This window comes from Lissotriton vulgaris, chromosome 12 (assembly GCF_964263255.1).
Source record: "Lissotriton vulgaris chromosome 12, aLisVul1.2, whole genome shotgun sequence".
NCBI lineage: Eukaryota > Metazoa > Chordata > Amphibia > Caudata > Salamandridae > Lissotriton > Lissotriton vulgaris.
In genome coordinates this window covers 113,053,409-113,071,939 of record NC_141700.1, presented here as the reverse complement: position 1 = coordinate 113,071,939, position 18,531 = coordinate 113,053,409, and the positions used below count along the sequence as shown (strand labels likewise).

The 18,531-nt window shown below is 44.0% G+C and overlaps 1 protein-coding gene across 4 annotated transcripts in view; it reads left to right on the top strand.

Annotated features, from left to right (window-relative positions):
* Positions 1-18,531, top strand: part of BNIPL (BCL2 interacting protein like) — a 221,152-nt gene that overhangs the window by 116,350 nt on the left and 86,271 nt on the right. For all 4 annotated transcript variants that reach the window (XM_086947437.1, XM_086947440.1, XM_086947438.1 and 1 more), the window contains exon 7: positions 2,727-2,858. In XM_086947437.1, coding sequence (XP_086803563.1) covers positions 2,727-2,858 — 132 coding nt within the window. The remainder of the gene's footprint in view (positions 1-2,726; positions 2,859-18,531) is intronic.

Below are 18,531 nucleotides of genomic sequence, written 5' to 3'. Positions count from 1 at the left end.
TGCTTCTCTGAGGAGAAAGACCATTTGTGTCTATTTTTAGCCCTACTGGGCTTTACCACATAATTATTTTCAAGAACTCTTTAAAGAGCGAGTATCAGAGCTCTCTCAAAAGCCGCTTGTGGACACCAAGAGTTGTGCTCTTTCAAAATGCAGCCCACATGAAAGAGCTCAGAAATGGATCTTGCCAAAGATATAGGAGAAAAAGCCCATCTATCGTCCCTGGATTAAATAATTGCAAGGGTGGGTGCCACAGTCATAGTGATCCGTCATGAAGCAGTGATCACAGTAGATGTGCTGAGGCATCCCCCCCCCCACACACACACACTGATAATGGTCTTCCATTTGTCCTAGGGCACTCTGACAGACGTCATTCCTAGAACCCCAGCCTTGCCTTCTCTTGTAGAAATGTTAAAGGTGCTATCCTGTGGATGATGTCACAACAGATCTAAAAACCCAACCAGGCATCATCAAACAAACACATTCTGTAATGTCAATTGTTGCTGACAGAGATACAGGAGTGGGTAAACATTACTTTATTTTCCTCTAATCTGGATGGCACCTTCCCGAGCAATGAGGAAATGGAAAACGTGTTTTATTCCTTTGTCTATTTCACTTGAAATCATATGATATATGATTATATACATTATTGTTGCCTCTTTTAAGCTCACCCTGCTTGCACTCATATTTAAAGGCCATCCATTTACGTGGATTGTGATTTTTTTTGCGGTGAGATTATTTTTGTCCAGTTAACCCATTTTGATGGCACATCTGGAATCTCCATTATTTATTTATATATATATAAAGTTTTATATAGCGCGAGCATGACCTGTGAGGGTATCCAAGCGCTTTACAAATGATCGGAGGTTCTTTGGAGTTCCTATTTCATATTTGACATCACTAGTGTGGTACGTTCAAGTGGAGTTTCATTGTAGTGTCTTCTTCCCACAATGGTTTGTTCCACTTAGGGTTGTGGTTTGGACTTGTGTACCTTAATGCACTCCATCATCTCATCAGCAGGAGGAGGGTCATTCCCAAGTTATTCCTAAGGCAGGCTTGTGCACTGCATCTGTTGGGTTGGATGGCCCTTCCTATTACATTTGAGGGGGGTGAGATTAAGGACTTCAGAATCTTTCCTCGCAATGGTTTTCTTGTTCCCCTCCTCTTTTCCACATTGACATAGCAATTACTATCTATTTGCTTGTATGTAGTAGGTAGCCAAGATGTTCTCACTGGTGGACTACATCCATCTCATGATCTGCTAAAGGCACATATTTTCTTTCTCAGAGACCTGCTCTTACCCACACACTATTCAGGTAGATGCTTTGCCGTTCTCAGCCTTCTATCAACTTTGGCACTTTGCAACTGTGCTTTATCTGTAAGTACAAGGTATTTACTGACCTTATCTTAGAAGTTCTACTTCTGCCTAACCCAGATGAACAGCCTTCAACCTCGCCTGCTAGTGGGGCGGCTGGGTGAGAGAAATGACGGAGTATTGAAAAATGTGTCCCTTTTAAACATATTTGAACTGGACAAAAAATATCTTCGACAGCCTTGCCATCCTCCGAACACAGAGAAGAGATGCTTAGAGCTAAAAGTAGAAAGCCCACAATGTTGAAAAACTTGTACTTATTCTGCAGCTGCCAAGCACCAACATCCACTCTCCCAAAACGCACTTTAAAGATTATCTGAGATACGACAAAGCTAGAGACTGCAGTGTGCTCGTGTATTTACTTCACCCTGGTTATTCATTAGAGAATCATGGCCAATTACTGCATATATGTGTCTCTTATGATTAAAGGTTTTTTATGCCTTGGAAGGCAAAGGTTCTGAAAGTATCAGTTATGGTAAACCTTTCTAAGAAAATGATTGCAGTTTTGTAATTATTAAAATACTTTATATTTATATAAAAATCAGAATCGTGTTAAATTATACTACAGTTTCTGCTTAGAGCACTGTTACTTATTCCTCTGCAATCTTACGACATAACTTTAGAGCATTATTTTTTCTATGGTTTAATAATTTAACCTCAAGTTGTTGAGCTACTCTAATGGAGTGTTGCAAGTACTCCTACCTATTGGAGGTTGTCCAGGGGTCAGTATTGCGACTTCCGCTGAACACTGGTAGGAATGAGACTGGCTATTGTTGAAGGAAGGTGGGCAGGTCTATGCTAATTTGTCATCCTGTTTAGTGTTTTACATGTGCTCTCATCAGCGGTGCTCCTAAGTTGATGATGTGCCTTGCAGTAGTGTGTAGTGTGCATGACGTCATCTGGGTCGTGCAGTGAATGTGTTTGTTGCCATATTCCAATGTACAATGTTGTGCAGTGTGACGTGATGCTATTTCGGCTGCGTTTGAGTTGTTTTGGACTCTGCCACATGTTGATGTAGAGAGGGGCTGAGGAGCATATTTTGATGTGTCAAGAATAAATGTGGCAAGAGGTAGTGGTGTATGATGTTGTCAGTAGTGCTGAGTATGATGTGGTGTGAGGTTGTAGATATGTTTTGAGAACTCAGCACATCCAATGCCTTGTATCGCCTGCATAAAGGATCTCACATCACTTGCGGGTCTGACATGCACATTTTGTTGTACACTTACCAGATTTTCAGAGGCGCCACCTCCTGGCAAATCTTTCAGTTTTCCTAAAAATGTATATGCATCTTGTGCTGTGACAATAATTAGTTTTGCTACTTTGTCTGATTTATTTTTACACATATCTGTGCATCCAGGTATATCATAGGAACACTTGAAGTGATGGTGGCAGAAAACTACATGCTGGTGTACCTGAATGGGGCCACCCCGCGCAGCAAAATTCCAACCATGGGATGGCTCAAACAGTGTTATCAGACCATTGACAGGCGGTAAGGAACCAGCTTATTGTTGAATAAAAGCTTTATGACTTTAATGTTTCCTTCAATCTAAAGGAAATGGACTTGATGTATCACCTGAGAATTCTGCCACCTACCGAGCAGGATCTAAGAAGCATGGTGAGTGGGCTTGATCCCAGGTGTCTGAGAAGAATGGAACCCTCACCATTTAAACCAGTGATGTCCAATGTAGGGGCCGAATCTTTGATGTAGTTTCAGGATAAGGAATTGTTTCTTACCTGTAACTCCAGTTCTCCCAGGGAAATGTTCATCATAGCCCAAAGCACTGAATAGTTCCACCCATGTGCGGGGGACCCCAGAGCACTTTTCCATGATCTATCTTCTTAAGTGTAGATGTTCGCTTTTCCTGAGGAAGGCCTGCAGTCACTTAAGAAAGAAAAAGATTATGCAGCCTATAGGAATAGGCTACCATGACCCAAGTCTTCACCTTGTACTTTAAAAGGGGGCAAGGAGAATTACATATGGGTTTAATTTCATGATGTTTCAATATAACCGCATAAATCTATCTCACAAACCCCTTTTTGAGATGAAGGAGAGCAGGACACTGTAGCCCTGTAGGCTGTCATTATATGAGTTAAAAACAGGGCCGGACTGGAAACCACAACCGGCCCTGGCAAAGTGCTGGCCACCCAACCCTCCCCACTCGGGGTGGGGGTGTTGGAGGTGCCGCCGAGCTCTTTGCCGGGGCCGGTTTTCGGACGATTTTGGTACAAGGCGATTTTGCAGCTATGCTGCAAAAACGGCCCTGTAACAAAAACGGCCCCCAGGGGCCCTAAACCGCCCCCCACCCGTGCGGTGCACCTGGGGATTGCCCGGTGCCCGCTATGGCCAATCCGGCCCTGGTTAAAAATAGAGGCTGTGCCTTTAAGAACCCAGGGACCTCCAGTATCCCATCATGCTGAGCAGGTAGCGGGTGGAAGTTGCTTCAGTTTTTGTGAAAATGCATGATAATATTTAGGTCCCAAGGTTACCTCTGTCCACTCCACCGGGGAGGAGGGAGGGTTGCCTATGACTATAATGGAAATTCCCCTAACAGAGAACTGGAGTTACAGGTAAAAAACGATTCCTTCTCTCATAGGGGATTTCCATTTATAGTCATAAGCACTAAATAGAGTAGCAAGCCCATCCCTGCTAAGAGTGGTGGAGAAGACAGAGAGTTAACTAAGGTAGCCAGTTAAGCAAATAGATTTCGGAGGGAGGCTTGTCCCACTTGAGCGTCTGATCTAGCATCAGAGTCTAGGCAGTAACGCTTGGTAAATGTATAAACAGATCTCCACGTGGTTGCTTTGCAAATATCCGGTGTAGGGAAATTCCTCAATAAAGCAGCAGTTGCCGCTTTACCTTTAGTGGAGTGCGCTTTTGGTTTAGCTGATAGTGTCTTGTTATCTTTTTGATAGCAGAATACAATACAGGAAACTATCCATCGGGAAATGGATTGCTTAGAAGTGTCTAATCCCGTACGGAATAGACCATAGTTGATAAACAATTGGTTCGATCTGTGGATGCCACGTCTTATGAAAATAAAACGTCAAGACTCTGCTCACATCTAGAGAATGAAGAGATCTTTTAGCTGGAGAACAGGGATTCTGAAAAAATGTTGGTAATGACATGATCTGATTACATGGAAATCCGAAATAACCTTAGCAAGAAATTTCAGGTGCATTCTCATAACCACTTTATAAGAGTGATAAACAGTGTATGGTTCATGAGAGCATAATCCTGGCACTCGCTGCGGGCTGATGTGATTGGCACAACAAAAGCGGTTTTCCCAGGGGCGGCTCTTTCGCTAAGACGGAGGACATCACCCCACTGCCTTTCAGCACCGCAAAAAAAAAAAAAGGAAATGATAATAACGCAATGTTGTTATCATTTATTTTTCCGCGCTGAGGCAGTTTTGTGGAGCGGGGCTAACCTGGGCAGCGGAGTACAGGAAGGTGGAGTGGTGGCACCCTCCTAAATGTGCATGAATATTTAGCCGGCCCTCTGGGGCCAGCCAAACATTTATGCACACTTGCATGTTCCCCACCCAGGCTGCATTACAGCGTGGGTATAGAACATGAGCAGGTTCAGATTCCCCATCTGATCGCCGAAACACGGCGCTCAGACCATTCACAATGCTGTATTGCAGCGTTGTGTTTGGTTTAGGGGAGCTTGGGTGTTTCCTGTTTGAACAGAAGCCGGGAAGAGGACGGAGCGGACGTAAGAGAGGCAGCCAGCAGGTAAGAACTTTTTTTATTTTTTTCTCTCCCACCCCACTACTGCTATGCGGGAGCAGCCACAACAGGGTTTTCCATGGCAGCTGTTGTAGAGATACCTTGTGTATGGGCTCGAAAGGGTCCTGCATGAGCTGTGCAAGGACTACATTGAGTTCCCAAGGAGGTGAAGGACGTTTAATGGGAGGGAAAACCTTCTTTAACACTTCTAGAAAATCCTTGATGATGGGGATTTTGAGATAAGAGGTTTGTGAAGGACATTTCCTACAGGCAGTAAGAGCTGCCAGGTGAACTTTGTAAAAGAGAATTACAAGCCAGATTTTGCCAGATGGAGTAAGTATGGAAGAATTACATTTTCCTGGCAAGTTATAGGGCCCACGTCCTTCTAGGAACACCATATGCAAAATCTCTTCCATTTGAAGGCAGATGCGGGACCTGTTGAAGGCCGCTTAGCCTCTTTGAGGATGTCTATGCAGGCTTGTGGTAGATTCGAGTATCGATACTGCACTAGTTCAGGAGCCACGCCGCCAAATTCAAAGAGGAGATTTTGGGGTGTATGGCAGCTTGAGATGTGAACAATCTGATCAGTGAAGAAGGTCCATGAACCACCATTAACGCGGCCACTTAGGAGCTTTAAGGATCATCTTGGCTCTCAAGTGTGACAGCTTGATGAGGACTAATGGGATCAGTGGAATCAGCGGAAAGAAATTTGTGAGAACATTTGATCCATAGGGCACTTCCCAGTGTTCCTGGCTGGAAGTACCTCATGGTGAAGCTTTGGCATTTTTTGTTTTCTGCGGTGGTGAACAAGTCGATGGCTGGAGTGCCCCACAGTTTGAAGATGGTTTCTACGACATTGTCCTGTAAAACCCACTCGTGGTTTTCTTGTAGAAGTCTGCTGAGCGAGTCTGCCTGAGCATTTTGGACACAAGAAAGGCCATTTCCAGATTGTTTGTGCCTCATGTGACAAGGGCCTGGACCCCATCCCTCCCTGCTTGTAGAGGTAGTACATGGCAATTGTATTGTCCATCTGAACAAGCAGGCATTAGGATCTGAACGATGGGTGAAACGCCTTCAGCGCTAAATGAACTGCATGTAGTTTGAGGAGATTGATATGATATGTCATCTCTCTGTGACCACTTGCCTTAAACTTGGAGGTGATCCATGTGGGCTCCCCATCCCAGTAGTGAGGCATCCGTCACAATTGTTTGAGGAGGAAACTACTGATAAAATGCCATACCTCGAAGCAGGTTGGCTAGAGAGCACTACCATTTCATGGATAGCTTTGCATGAAGTGATAGTTCTATCCTGTCTTCCCAATTGCCTGTTAGTTGGTCCCACTGGTCCACAAGACATTCCTGCAGAGGTCACATGTAGGGACGGGCATTCAGTGTGGGGAAGATGCATGAGACCATCAGGCTGAGAAGAGAGGATACTGTTCTCACTGTTGGATGGGGGGCATTCATGAGAGAATGACACTTCCGAAGGATCGATTAACGTTCCTCTTTGAAAGGACACACTCTTGCCTGTACTGTGTCGATGGAGGCTTCAGATAACGTATGGTTTGAACTGGGACAGACATTGACTTGTTGAGGTTGATATGAACGCCAAATCTTTGGATGACATTGCAAGTCCAGTTGTAGTGAAGCTGAGCTTCCTGAGTGTTGACGACTTGATTAGCCAATCATCTAGGTATGGGTAGACAAATAAGCAACCACTGCCATGCACTTGGAGAAAGTTCTGGGTGCTGACTTCAGGCCAAATGGAAGTACTTGGTACTGGTCCTATCCCACTGTGAACCTCAAGAACTTTCTAAGCTTTCTGGCGATTGGTATATAAAAGTATGCGCCTTGAAGGTCGATTGAACAGTCAATCCCCTTGGTGTAATTGGGATAGATTTGATGTAATGCTAGCATCCGGAAATTTTCTCTCCAAATCCACTAGTTTGCTGGTTGGAGGTCGAGTATGGGTCTGCATTGGTTCTCGTCTTTTTTTCTCACCAGAAAGTACCTGGAGTAAATGCCCACCACTCATTGTTTGTGACGAACGGGCTCCACTCCCTGCTTTTGTAGTAGGATGTTGAGCTCCGATTGTAACAACAGGAGTTGGAACCTGAGACAATATCCATTTGCACAATACTCAGAACCGAGGCATCTTGTGTTATGTTTTGCCACTCTGCCAGGTAATGAGATCTGCTTCCCCTCACCCGAGTGGGTAACAGAAGAGGGGGAAGTAATAATTCAGGGTTTTGATCCTGATGGTTGTTTGCCTCCTTGAGCAGGCTGGTGGATGGATCTCCCTCTGCTTCCGTTAGTATGGATGATAAGGTCATTGGTGCTATTGCTGTCCACCGCCTTGCTGGCGCCCCTTGATACCACTGAGGTGTTTGAACCCTCTGCGAACAGAAACAGCGTTGGTAGGGCTGGAAATATTTTCTCTGCTTTTCGGGTCTCTCTAAGCTGGCTGCCTTCTGAGTCTCCATTCCCGCTTTCATCTATGCCAGCTCATCATCTGCGTGACTTCCGAAGAGGGTAGTATCTGAGAATGGGAGGTTTAAGAACCTCTGTTGAGACTCTGGCTTTAGAAAAGTAAGGCATAGCCAAGAGTGTCTTCTGAGAGCGTCGTTTTGGCAGTACTCATGTGCTGCTAGTACGGAAGAGTCTACTGCAGCACTAGTAATATGGTTGGAAACCATTAATCCTTCGTTTAGGATTTCCATAAAGTCTTCCCTTTTATCTCTGGAGAGATGTTCTGCAAACTGCTGCATGGATTCCCACAGTGCCCTGCCATACCTGCTTAGAAGGGCAGTAGCATTAGCTGCCTTAATCGTCGTTGCCGCCGTACTGCAAACCTTACAGCCCACTAAGCCTAGGCGACTTCTGGGCTGAACCGCGGAAGGTGGTATGTGGGGTCCCCCAGGGCTCCTCCCTTTCCCCTCTACTGTTTAATCTGCATATAGCCCCCCTCATCTTCACTCTCCAACAAATGGAGGTCTCCGTATATAACTATGCGGACGACCTCCAGCTCATATTTTCTCTCTCTCACTCCCCTGATTCTAAATCTAACTTCCAATCCACCATGCTCTTTATCCGGGACTGGATGAATCACAACCACCTGAAACTAAATCCAGATAAGACAGAGCTTGTTCTGACAGGTGGTTGCTCCAGTCCCTGGTCCCCTCTCTTCTGGCCTTCTTCCCTTGGTCCCCCCCCACCTCCTTCCTCCTCCGTCAAAACCCTTGGCATAAAAATCAATGACCAACTCACTCTGCACTCCCAGGTGAGCTCGGTGGTCTCCTCCTTTTTTCTATCCCTCCGCACTATCCGCAAGGTTTCCCGCTTCTTCTCCTTCACAGCCCTGAAACTCATCGTACTTGCCATGGTCATCTCCCGCTTGGATTATGCGAATGCCCTCTACCACGGCATGCCAGCCTACAATGTACGTTGACTTCAGTTGCTCCAGAACCAAGCCGCCCGCTTGGTCTACAACCTCACGAAATCCCACCACGCCACTCCCCTCTTAAAATCCTTGGACTGGCTCCCTATGCGCGAACGCTCCCTTTTCAAAGTGGGCTGTCTCGCCTTCCAGGCCCAGCTAGGCCCGTCCCCTGCTTTTATCTCCTCTGAGATCAAACCTTATGTCCCCCCCAGGGAACTTCGTTCTTCTTCTCACCACTTACTCACTGTTCCCCGTTTTCGTCGAAAAAAATGGGGAGGGTCTAAATTCTCCACTCTTGCCCCCATTTTTTGGAACTCCCTTCCGATTCAACTTAGATCCTCTACTCAATACCAGCCCTTCCGAAAGGCCTTAAAAACCTTTCTATTCTCAAAAGCTTTCCCCTCATAAATCCTCCTCAGTCCCCTCTTCCTGACTCGTGTCCTCAGGGACTCTGCATACTGTAGCACCATGAAACCGTTCTGGTGTACGTGCGCTTTATAAATAATTTAAAACTCAAACTCAAACTAAGTCTAACTTTTGACTCTCCTTATCGGGAGGCACTGTAGAAATTGGAGTGGTGGCATGGTGTTTCTTTGCCACTACTACAATAACTGAGTCTGGTGTTGGGTCAGTATGGAGAAAAGTAGGATATCGCTCTGGAGGGTGATGGTTCTTTTGGAGTCTGGATAAAGCTGGCTCAGATCCAGAGCCAGTTCCAAGAGACCTGGCACTAGTGGGAGCAAAGGACTTGATGCTGACCTGTGTTGAAGTGTCTCAAGTATTACTTATGTTGAGAGCAGAGTCTACATGGCAATATTGAGTTTTGCAGCTCCCCTCACCAGGATCTCTGTCCTTGGTATGATGTCTGGAGCGAGACAGTCATGGAGATTGACGAATGTGGGAGTGCTTGTAAGACTGAGATGAGGGCTTTGGGCTATGATGGTGGCACCCTGAATGATGGCGCAATCTGGAACGAGATCTGGGCCTCTGTGTGGAAGTAACTGGTGCTGGTGGAGGAGGTGGTAGCAGAAGAGGAGGAGATGTTGGTGGAGAACATGGCTCGACCCTTGAAGAAGAGGAGTATGTTCTGGAGTACCCCGGATCTGGAGAGGACTAAATGCATATCCTCTTCTTTCTTGCCTCTTGTAGCCTTGACGAGTTAAAAGAGGTATCTATGTTGACCATTCTCGACATCAACCTGCTTGTCGACAGTCATGACGGTGCTTCAGTGTCGGTATAAACCTCGACAGCACCTTGACGTTGATCTGAATCTCGAAAGTGACTGTCGTGGAGGCCTCGTGGTCGATGGGCTCCTCGACGTGGATCAATGCCTGTGAGTCGAAGTTGTTGTCATTGACATCAATACACCTTGCCTCGACGCTGATCTGCAGTGCTTCCTCAACGGCAAATCATGAATTGATGGTGAACAGGTAGGCGCTGTACCTCTCCTCAACATTGATCCTCTTGACGTTGACTGGGCCCAATGGCGTTTTTCTGCCATCTTCTTCCTGGCACTCCCTCGAAAGACAGATGACAGAGCCTTGGTAGAGGACCGAGCCTCTCCTTTCCCTGAGGTCCCACTTTCAGACTGCGTCTGTTGTCTTCCTCGCTCCTCTGTACCATGTAGGTGAATTTTCTCCCTGTCCTTCAGGGTGCGTTCTGAGAAGTTCCTGCAGTGGCGACAACATTTAGGAACATCACTCTGTGGGAGACAGATAATACAAACCTCATGAGGGTCTTTTATCTCGAAATACCTCTAGTTTCTGTCAGGATAAACACTGAAAAAGCCAAGGAAAGACTAAAGATGTCGAGTGAGGTAGTTGTCAACAAGATTCAGGTAAAATGTTTGAGGAAAAAAGCCAAAATTAGCAGAGCTTAATGCTCCAGGGTCCTGTCAGCAGGAGCCGGAAAAAGGAACTGAATCAACTGCCACCTGCTAAGAATGCTGGGATACTGGTGGTTCCTAAAGGCACAGCCTCTATTTTTAACTCAAACAATGAAAGCCAATGTGGCTACACTGTCCTGCTCTCCTTCATCTCTATACTCTATCAAAACAAGCATTTGCAATGCAATAGGTCTTGCATTTTAGAAACTTTGACCTATTGGTATTGTAAATGACAATGCCTTTTATTATTGCAGGTTTTTAAACACATAAATAAAAGGCATCGTCTTTCCCCATGCCAATAGCTCAAAATCTCGCAATTGCGAGACCTGTTGTGTTGCAAATGCTTGTTTAAAGGCAGGGATGATGTTTACTGCTGTACAAATGTGCCTGATGGGGAAGGGCAGAAGTGGAGGAGGCATCACCGTTGGCAACATGAGTAGAAACTACACAATCTTTAAAAGGCCCACATTTCACCTACTCCAAAAAGGTCGAATGAGGATGACCCTTTGTACAAGGGGTTTCACCCCAGGCCCCTCTCATGCTCCCAAAGGTGATTGAATGAACGAACACTAGTCGGATGAGCCCTAGTGGGCTCAGGCCCTAGCCAGAGTGGTGGGACTGCAGGTCATAAAGTAGGTATTTATATGTAACAAGGACCCCCTGAATATATGAATACAGTCATTCCTAGGTCAGGGAAATACAATTTTTGAAATATAACAACCTAGGTAATTCATTACTTAAAGCTCGTGGGAAAATAACAGTGGAGAAAAGATTACCAAATATATCCAAAAGATCATCAGTGACATAAATTTTATTAACACTAAAAAAGGTTAAAACCATTAAAAAAGAGAGGTCGATTCTTATATTTTTAACTAAATTCACAAATTAATTGAACCAACATTACATCAAATCAGAGTACAATTAAAAAAGCATAATTCAAGTACAGAAATTAATATAAATAAAAACAGAGAAAGGTGGCAAAAAAAGGATTTCTCGACGCGCGTTTCGGCGACCAGCGCCTTCTTCTGGAGTAGCCACAGGTTATCAAATAACAAAAATTTATTAAAAACAGCATCAGTGACCTGATTTTACAAATTTCAGTCTATATTAACATTTGCTAACAATTTACGTTTTACTGAGATCGACTAGATTGTAGTAAACATCTCCTATTGTCACTTAAGAACCACGTAGCATATAATTTCTACAGACAAACTCATTGTGGTATACGACATACTTATTTCCATTGCTCCTTATGGTATTTATATACAAGTAACCTCATAAATCTATAAGATGGGGATTAGGACATGAGGATTGCTTCTAAAACTTGCCCCTCAGTAAAGATAACATAACGTCCAATTTTTTACCAATATACTTACTGTCTTTACAATCTTTACTGCCTTTATAAATTTCGAGTACAGCCGTTTTACGTTGTTGGGTAAGGATAAAAGATGATTTAACTATAAAAAAAAGGATAACATAATATGTAATGTAGTTAATTCCACATAATAGCTATATCTCTCTGATTAGTGGGTAGCACGATGACTGAAAGGTTTTTGCAAAAGACTTACAATGTTAGATATCTTTCCTTTGAAAAAGTATTTTGATCTGACGAAAGTGACGTTGGGAATAATTCTGGTTCGGTGACCCTTTAATGATGGAAGATCCTTTCTTCAAAATTGAATCTATGGGTTTAAATCGATTTTATAATTATTACTGCTAAAAACCTTACCATTTAGATTTTCTTCTATTGGAATGGCAAAGGTACGATATAGTGATCAAATATAAAACCCACAGTTCTATTTCCTTTTAACTACGTGGGTCAGTATAAACATACTGCAAGTATCGAAATTGTAAAGAATGTTATAAGAGAAGTTGCACAAATTTATTGATGGACAGTCCTGGATAGAACGTAAAAACTCGGATGTTACTCCCCATTTCGGAGTAAATAATGTGAACGAATACACGAAGATAAACGAGATGTTAAAACATTACCTTACTAATGAAGTGAGAAGTCATAAAAACTCCTGGTCGCAAAGCGGGTAGTCGGATGACAGACCCTACGAATGACCAGCAGGATAGTAATTATGATGTATTTAGGTGCTTTCTTTACAAAAATAGACATTTAGTTGTAAAGAGACTTTACGGTACCTTATTTAGAAAATTGATGCTTTAAGGCGAGAGTGTTCCTCCGAGTATGAGGTTCATGGGTACGTTTTACACTGCAAGAATATTTTTTAACATATGCAATGTATAACTTCCTAGCGGTTATCGTTTATGGCAAGCCAGAGGTTAGACTATAATGCCGCGCAAATGCTTACCGATTATTAAGCCGACCAGGAGTGACACGACCGCAAGCTTGTCTTGTAGCAGTGATATTTAAAAGCCAACGGGAATTCCTCAGATGTAGGCTATTTAAACAGATCGGCGTCCAATGTGAACCGCCCTAGCTATCCAAAACGATGTTAATAGCTCCATAAAACCCGGAAATACAAGCTCTACGGGTTGAATGGCACTGGCGTGCTAGTTCACGGATTAAATCTTTGGACAATCACCTTGCACAAAGCAGCCAATACCGATAATTAAATGCAAAGGCTTTCTTCATTAAAAAAGGGTAGTTAAAAGGAAATAGATCTGTGGGTTTTATATTTGGTCACTATATCGTACCTTTGCCATTCCAATAGAAGAAAATCTAAATGGTAAGGTTTTTGGCAGTAATAATTATAAAATCGATTTAAACCCATAGATTCAATTTTGAAGAAAGGATCCTCCATCATTTTGCTTGAATCCAGTGGCAAAGTGAGCAAGGGACTCGCGTCTGAGCATACCCTGCCACACTGATGGCGGCCAAAAGCGGTACAAAAGGGGGTGGTGATGGACGGAGCATCTGAATCAATCAAATACTCACACCCAGTCAAAAGATATGGGTTTAATCCATCACCGTTCTTTAGCCCACTCTGCCACCCCAGTTCAGACATGGCTATATGCAAATCAGTCTGACCCTGTGCCTCATGGGAACAGTCCAGCCCGAACTGCCAAGCCATGTCTTCCCTGGACCGGAAACAAGCTTCCGAGGACCGGTTTCTGGCATTCCAGCCGTCTTCACCCCGGCTTGCTTGAATCCAGTGGCAAAGTGAGCAAGGGACTCACGTCTGAGCATACCCTGCCACACTTATGGTGGCCAAAAGCGGTACATTACCACCCCCTTTTGTACTGTCTTTTAAAAAGGGGCACGCAAAGGCCAATAGCAGGCCACAAAAGGAAAAGCTTCCTAGGTCAGCTTGTAAACCCCCAATTTTAGCTACTAAATGTCTCGTGCTGCGCACATCACCGCTAGGCATGAGACCTAAAAAGGGTTTGTGAATGAGATGTATGCTGTTCTATCAAAACATCATGAAATCATACACCTATGTAATTCTCCTGGCTGGTACTAAATGAAAACATGGCCCAATGTAGCTTATTCTTATAGGCTGCATAACATTTTCTTTATTAAATGACTCTGCAGGCCTTCCTGAAGAAAGGAGAACATCTACACATAAGAAGATATATTGTGAAAAAATCTCCAGGGTCCAGGCACGTGGGCGGGACTATTGAGTGCTTATGACTATAAATGCAAATATACAATGAGAGAATCACTCTCTAGATAATCAATTACATTTAGATAAATTCAAAGTAAGGTTACCTCCTGTGGATATTTTGAAAATGTAACTTGGACGCAGCTTGCTGGACCCATGTGACCACCGCTACATTAAACTATCTGCCATTCTACTTTTTATTGAACATAAACAATAGCTACTAGAAATGGCAGTTAATTGGCTGTTCCTGGGGAATCCATTACAACGTAGACCTTACAACGACCTACCTTTACAGCGCAACTGTTACAACGCAATTGCCTTTACATCGCATGCCATTACAATGCATGTCATTACAACACGTCACTACAACGCATGCCATTACAACAAATACCATAACAACGCATGCCATTACAATGCATTATAAGGTAAGTAATGGAGATTTCCTTTAGTATTAGGGTGGGTATGGGTTTTGGGGTACATGGGAATAGTAATTTGTACCCCTACACTATCCAACACTTTCCCTACTGTTGCACTCACTGGAGTGGGAATAGTAATTTTTACCCCTACACTATCCAACACTTACCCTACTGTTGCCCTAAAAGTATTATGCGTTTTAATGGTATGCGTTGTAATGGTAGTTTTAAAAAATGCGTTGTAATGGCATGCGTTTTAAAATCGTGCAATGTAATGGTAGTTGCGATGTAGAGACTGTGTTGTAAAAGCATGCGTTGTAATTGCATGTGTTGTAACGTCATATATTTGTCCTGGGAAAAGGTATACAACAACATCTCTATCACCATCAAGCACTTCAGTTACTTCTAAAAAGTTAAAATGCATAAACGTGGGAAATCCTGCTATTGTCCTTTAAAGAACGAAAGGATAATTTCCTAGTTGTTATCCTATCTGTCACCTCTATACAATACTTCAGGGCAATTCAAGAGTCCCATATGACCTAAGATGATCCTTCTTCTGGACTTCTATAGACTGATACTCAAGGGGACCCATGTTATCTGTTTTCCTCCTCCTAGATCTTCATATAAGGCTGTTAGTTACTTAATTTTTGTGTAAGCGTAAATGGAGACACACATCTGCCACAACAGAGCGATTTTAATAATGGCAGCAAGAGGTCAGGTACAATCATTTAGCCACAAAGTAAGACATTTTCCAACACCAGCAAAGAGGCTTGCTTTCCTTTTCCCGAGTCACAGGACAATTCCTATATTAAGGCTGTGACACCCTCGCCCATTTATGAGGCATGCTTCATCATTGTTTTTGCTCCCCTTTAGGCAAGTAACATCTGCTTGCACCAGTGAGCTCACATATGTAAGAGCTGTTGATGGTGATTTTTTAAAAAAAAGATTCTCGTAGGTTGTGAGAATGATGCTACTAGGGTGAACCCTCAAAATAAAGTAAAATCACCTGAAGGTGAACAGTGGAACTTTCATTAGTGTTCCCTGAGGTAAGATTAAAACCAAAAGAATATAAAATATAAAATAGGAAATAGCTCTGTGAGAGTAGAAACAGCATAAAAGTATTGCCCCAGACAGGTTATACACTGCTTTCGGCAGACATTTTAATGGAGTAATTCTGTGCAGTAACCCATAGACAGTAACAGACTATTCTTTTGTGTATTTGCTGAACTGCGGGTAGAAAAGTTATAACAGTGTAGTGACACCATTGGTCGTTGAAATGGTGGGGTCCTCTGACCTTTCCTGGAAGAAATAAATGAATATGGAAGCCTCTGATGTAGAGTTTAGGCACTGAGATGAAGTGAGTGTTCAAGGTGCGAGCTTTACACAAGAAGGGTCTGTCTGCCCAGCTAACGTGTCTACAAGATGGGTTAGAAAGGCCTTAAGAGTATGGCCATGACACTCTGTCAAATGCTTTTTCTGCATCAAGGGCGATCATGACCGCCGCGTTGTTGCTTTTGGTCGCGTGGTTGATTACGTGGCATAGTAATCTTGTGTTGTCGTGGGACATCCTGTTTTTTAGGTATCCCACTTGTGCGCAGTGTATGAGGGAGGGTAGGTACGTGTTGAGCCTGGTAGCTAGGATCTTGGCATAGATCTTGCAATCTACATTAATGAGTGAGATTGGTCTGTAGTTTTTCGGGTGTTGTGTATCTTTGCCTTCCTTTGGGATCACTATAATGTTGGCTTCAGCCATCGATTTCGTCATACAACCATTGTGTACACAGCTTGTGAAAACTGACGTCATCATTGGCCGAAGTGTGGTGATGTAGTGTTTGTAGAACTTGGCTGTGAAGCCGTCTGGCCCTGGTGCTTTTTTATCTTTCAGACCTTTGACAGCTCTTTCTATCTCTTCACTGGTTATTTCTGAGTTTAGTCTTTCCCTCTGATTTTTCGTCAATTCTGGTGATGTGATGTGTTTCAGGAGTTCTTTCCCCCCCCATCTGCATTTAGCGTCTCGTCTTTTTTGTAGAGCTGCGCGTAAAAGTCTCTGAAGGTGTCAAGTATTCCTTTGTTCGTCGTATGTGGTTTGTTTGTGCTGTCCCTGACGGCTGCTATTGTGTGCTGTCTCTGTTTCTCTTTAAGGTACGATGCCAGTGCTTTACCTGCTCTATTGGCCGAGCATAAGTTTATTGCTTTGTATTTGTTAATCCAGGTCCCTGCCCTTTCGCTAAGGATCTTGTTCAAATCGTATTTTTTCTTTGTTAGGGTCGTGAGGGTGTTCCTGTCCTCTAGGTTGGCTATGTGTCCTGATTCTAGTTTTTTGATTTCGCTCTCTAGGTCAGCTATCTTTTTGCTTCTCTCTCTGTTCTGTCTTCCCTTGATACTGATTATGGTTCCTCGTACCGTGGCTTGAAGTGCGTCCCATAGCGTCTCTCTTTCAATGTCTGGGCTGTCGTTATTTTTGAGGTAGTCTTTTATGGCTAGTTCTATTTCAGCACCGCTATTTGGGTTTTTGAGTAGGTCATCATCGAACCTCCATCTTCGCGTCGGGCGTTCGTTGTGTTTGCCTGTTAGTGTTAGGCAGATGTGAGAGTGGTCTGAGATCGTTCTTGGGCCAATCTCTGTGTGTTCTATGAGGTGTGTGTGTGTGTCTGATATGAGTATATATATCAATCCTGCTGTAGGAGTTGTGTGGGTTTGAGTAGAAAGTATACTCTCTTCCATCTGGGTTTTGTAGTCTCCATGGGTCTGCTAGTCTTAGTTTTGCGCAAAGGTTCCGTAGCGGGTTGCCCCTCTGTGTAGTCTGGCTCTGTCTTTGTGGGTGCCTGTCTATGGCTGGGTCCAGTACTTGGTTCATGTCTCCAGCTACTATTTGGAGCTCTCCCAAAGGTAGTGCCTCCAGTTCCTTGCCTATCTGTTCCCAGAATGTCTTATCCTCGTTGTTGGGGCCGTAGATGTTTGCCACGTGTATAGGTTCCTCCCCCCTTAGCAGGCTGGTGATTAGTAATCTGCCCTCAGTGTCTGTCTTTGACTTGGCTAGTGTGAGTTTTGACTTTTTACTGAGTATTGTGATTACCCCGTTCTTTTTGTTCTTTGCTGGTGATCCTATTATGTGACCTATCCAGCTGGCCTTTAGGCGGTCTATGTCTTCTTCCCCTAGTCTTGTCTCCTGCAGGATATAGATATCACTTTTTAGCTTGGCCAGGTGTTCTAGGACTTTCCTCCTTTTAACTGGGTGGTTGAGACCTTTAACGTTCATTGACACTACCTTGATGTTCGTCTTGAGATTGTGGTGCGTGTTGTGTGTCATTTTCCGTTCTTCCTGAGCTGGCTGTCTGTTTGGCTCCTTTGCCTACTTGTCTTGGTTCTGTGTTTTGGTTCCCTGTCTGCTCTCTCTAGGAATAGAAAAGTGGTATAGAAAGATAGGAAAAGAGAAGAAAATAGCATCGACCCATGTGTGTTGTTATCGCCTTGCCCTTTCGGGTTCTTCTGTTCGAGCTATGAGGTAGATGTCGGTTTAGTGTTGTTTGTCTTGGTCTCCTGGGTTTTATGCTGGGCGTCTTGTGGTGGATCAAAGTTCTTGATTTTGAGGTAGATTCTTAGGGTCTGTTTCCATCTGTAATGTTCATTCCGATTTACTTTCATCGCTTGGTGAGGCGCTTCTCTTAGGTGCGCTTTGGCCTTTCGCCTCCATATCCTCGGTCGGTGGTCCTCTCATGTAGCGTCTGAGTTCCTCTGGGTCCTCAAAGACCATTGATCTCCAATTGTCCGTGATCTTAAAACGGGCAGGTCCAGTGAAAGAGAAAGTGAGGTTCCTTTTCCGCAGTGCTTCTCTCATGGCCAGGAAGCCTTTCCTGGCTTCTACCGTGGTTTTCGAGTAATCATGTGTGAGCACAATCTTGCAGCTCGCCCATGTAAGGTTTTGGTTTTTTCTGGCAAAGGCGAAGATCGCGTCGGTGTGATCTGCTCTTAGTGGGGAGCAGATTATTGCTCTTGGAGGCTTCCCTGTGGCTGGTTTCCCCGCCGGTACTCTGTATGCTTTGTTGACTTCAAACTGCCTCTCAAAGTTCAGGCCAGTGAGTTTGGGAAGCATGTCTTCGAGCATTGCTGCGCAGGATTTCTCCT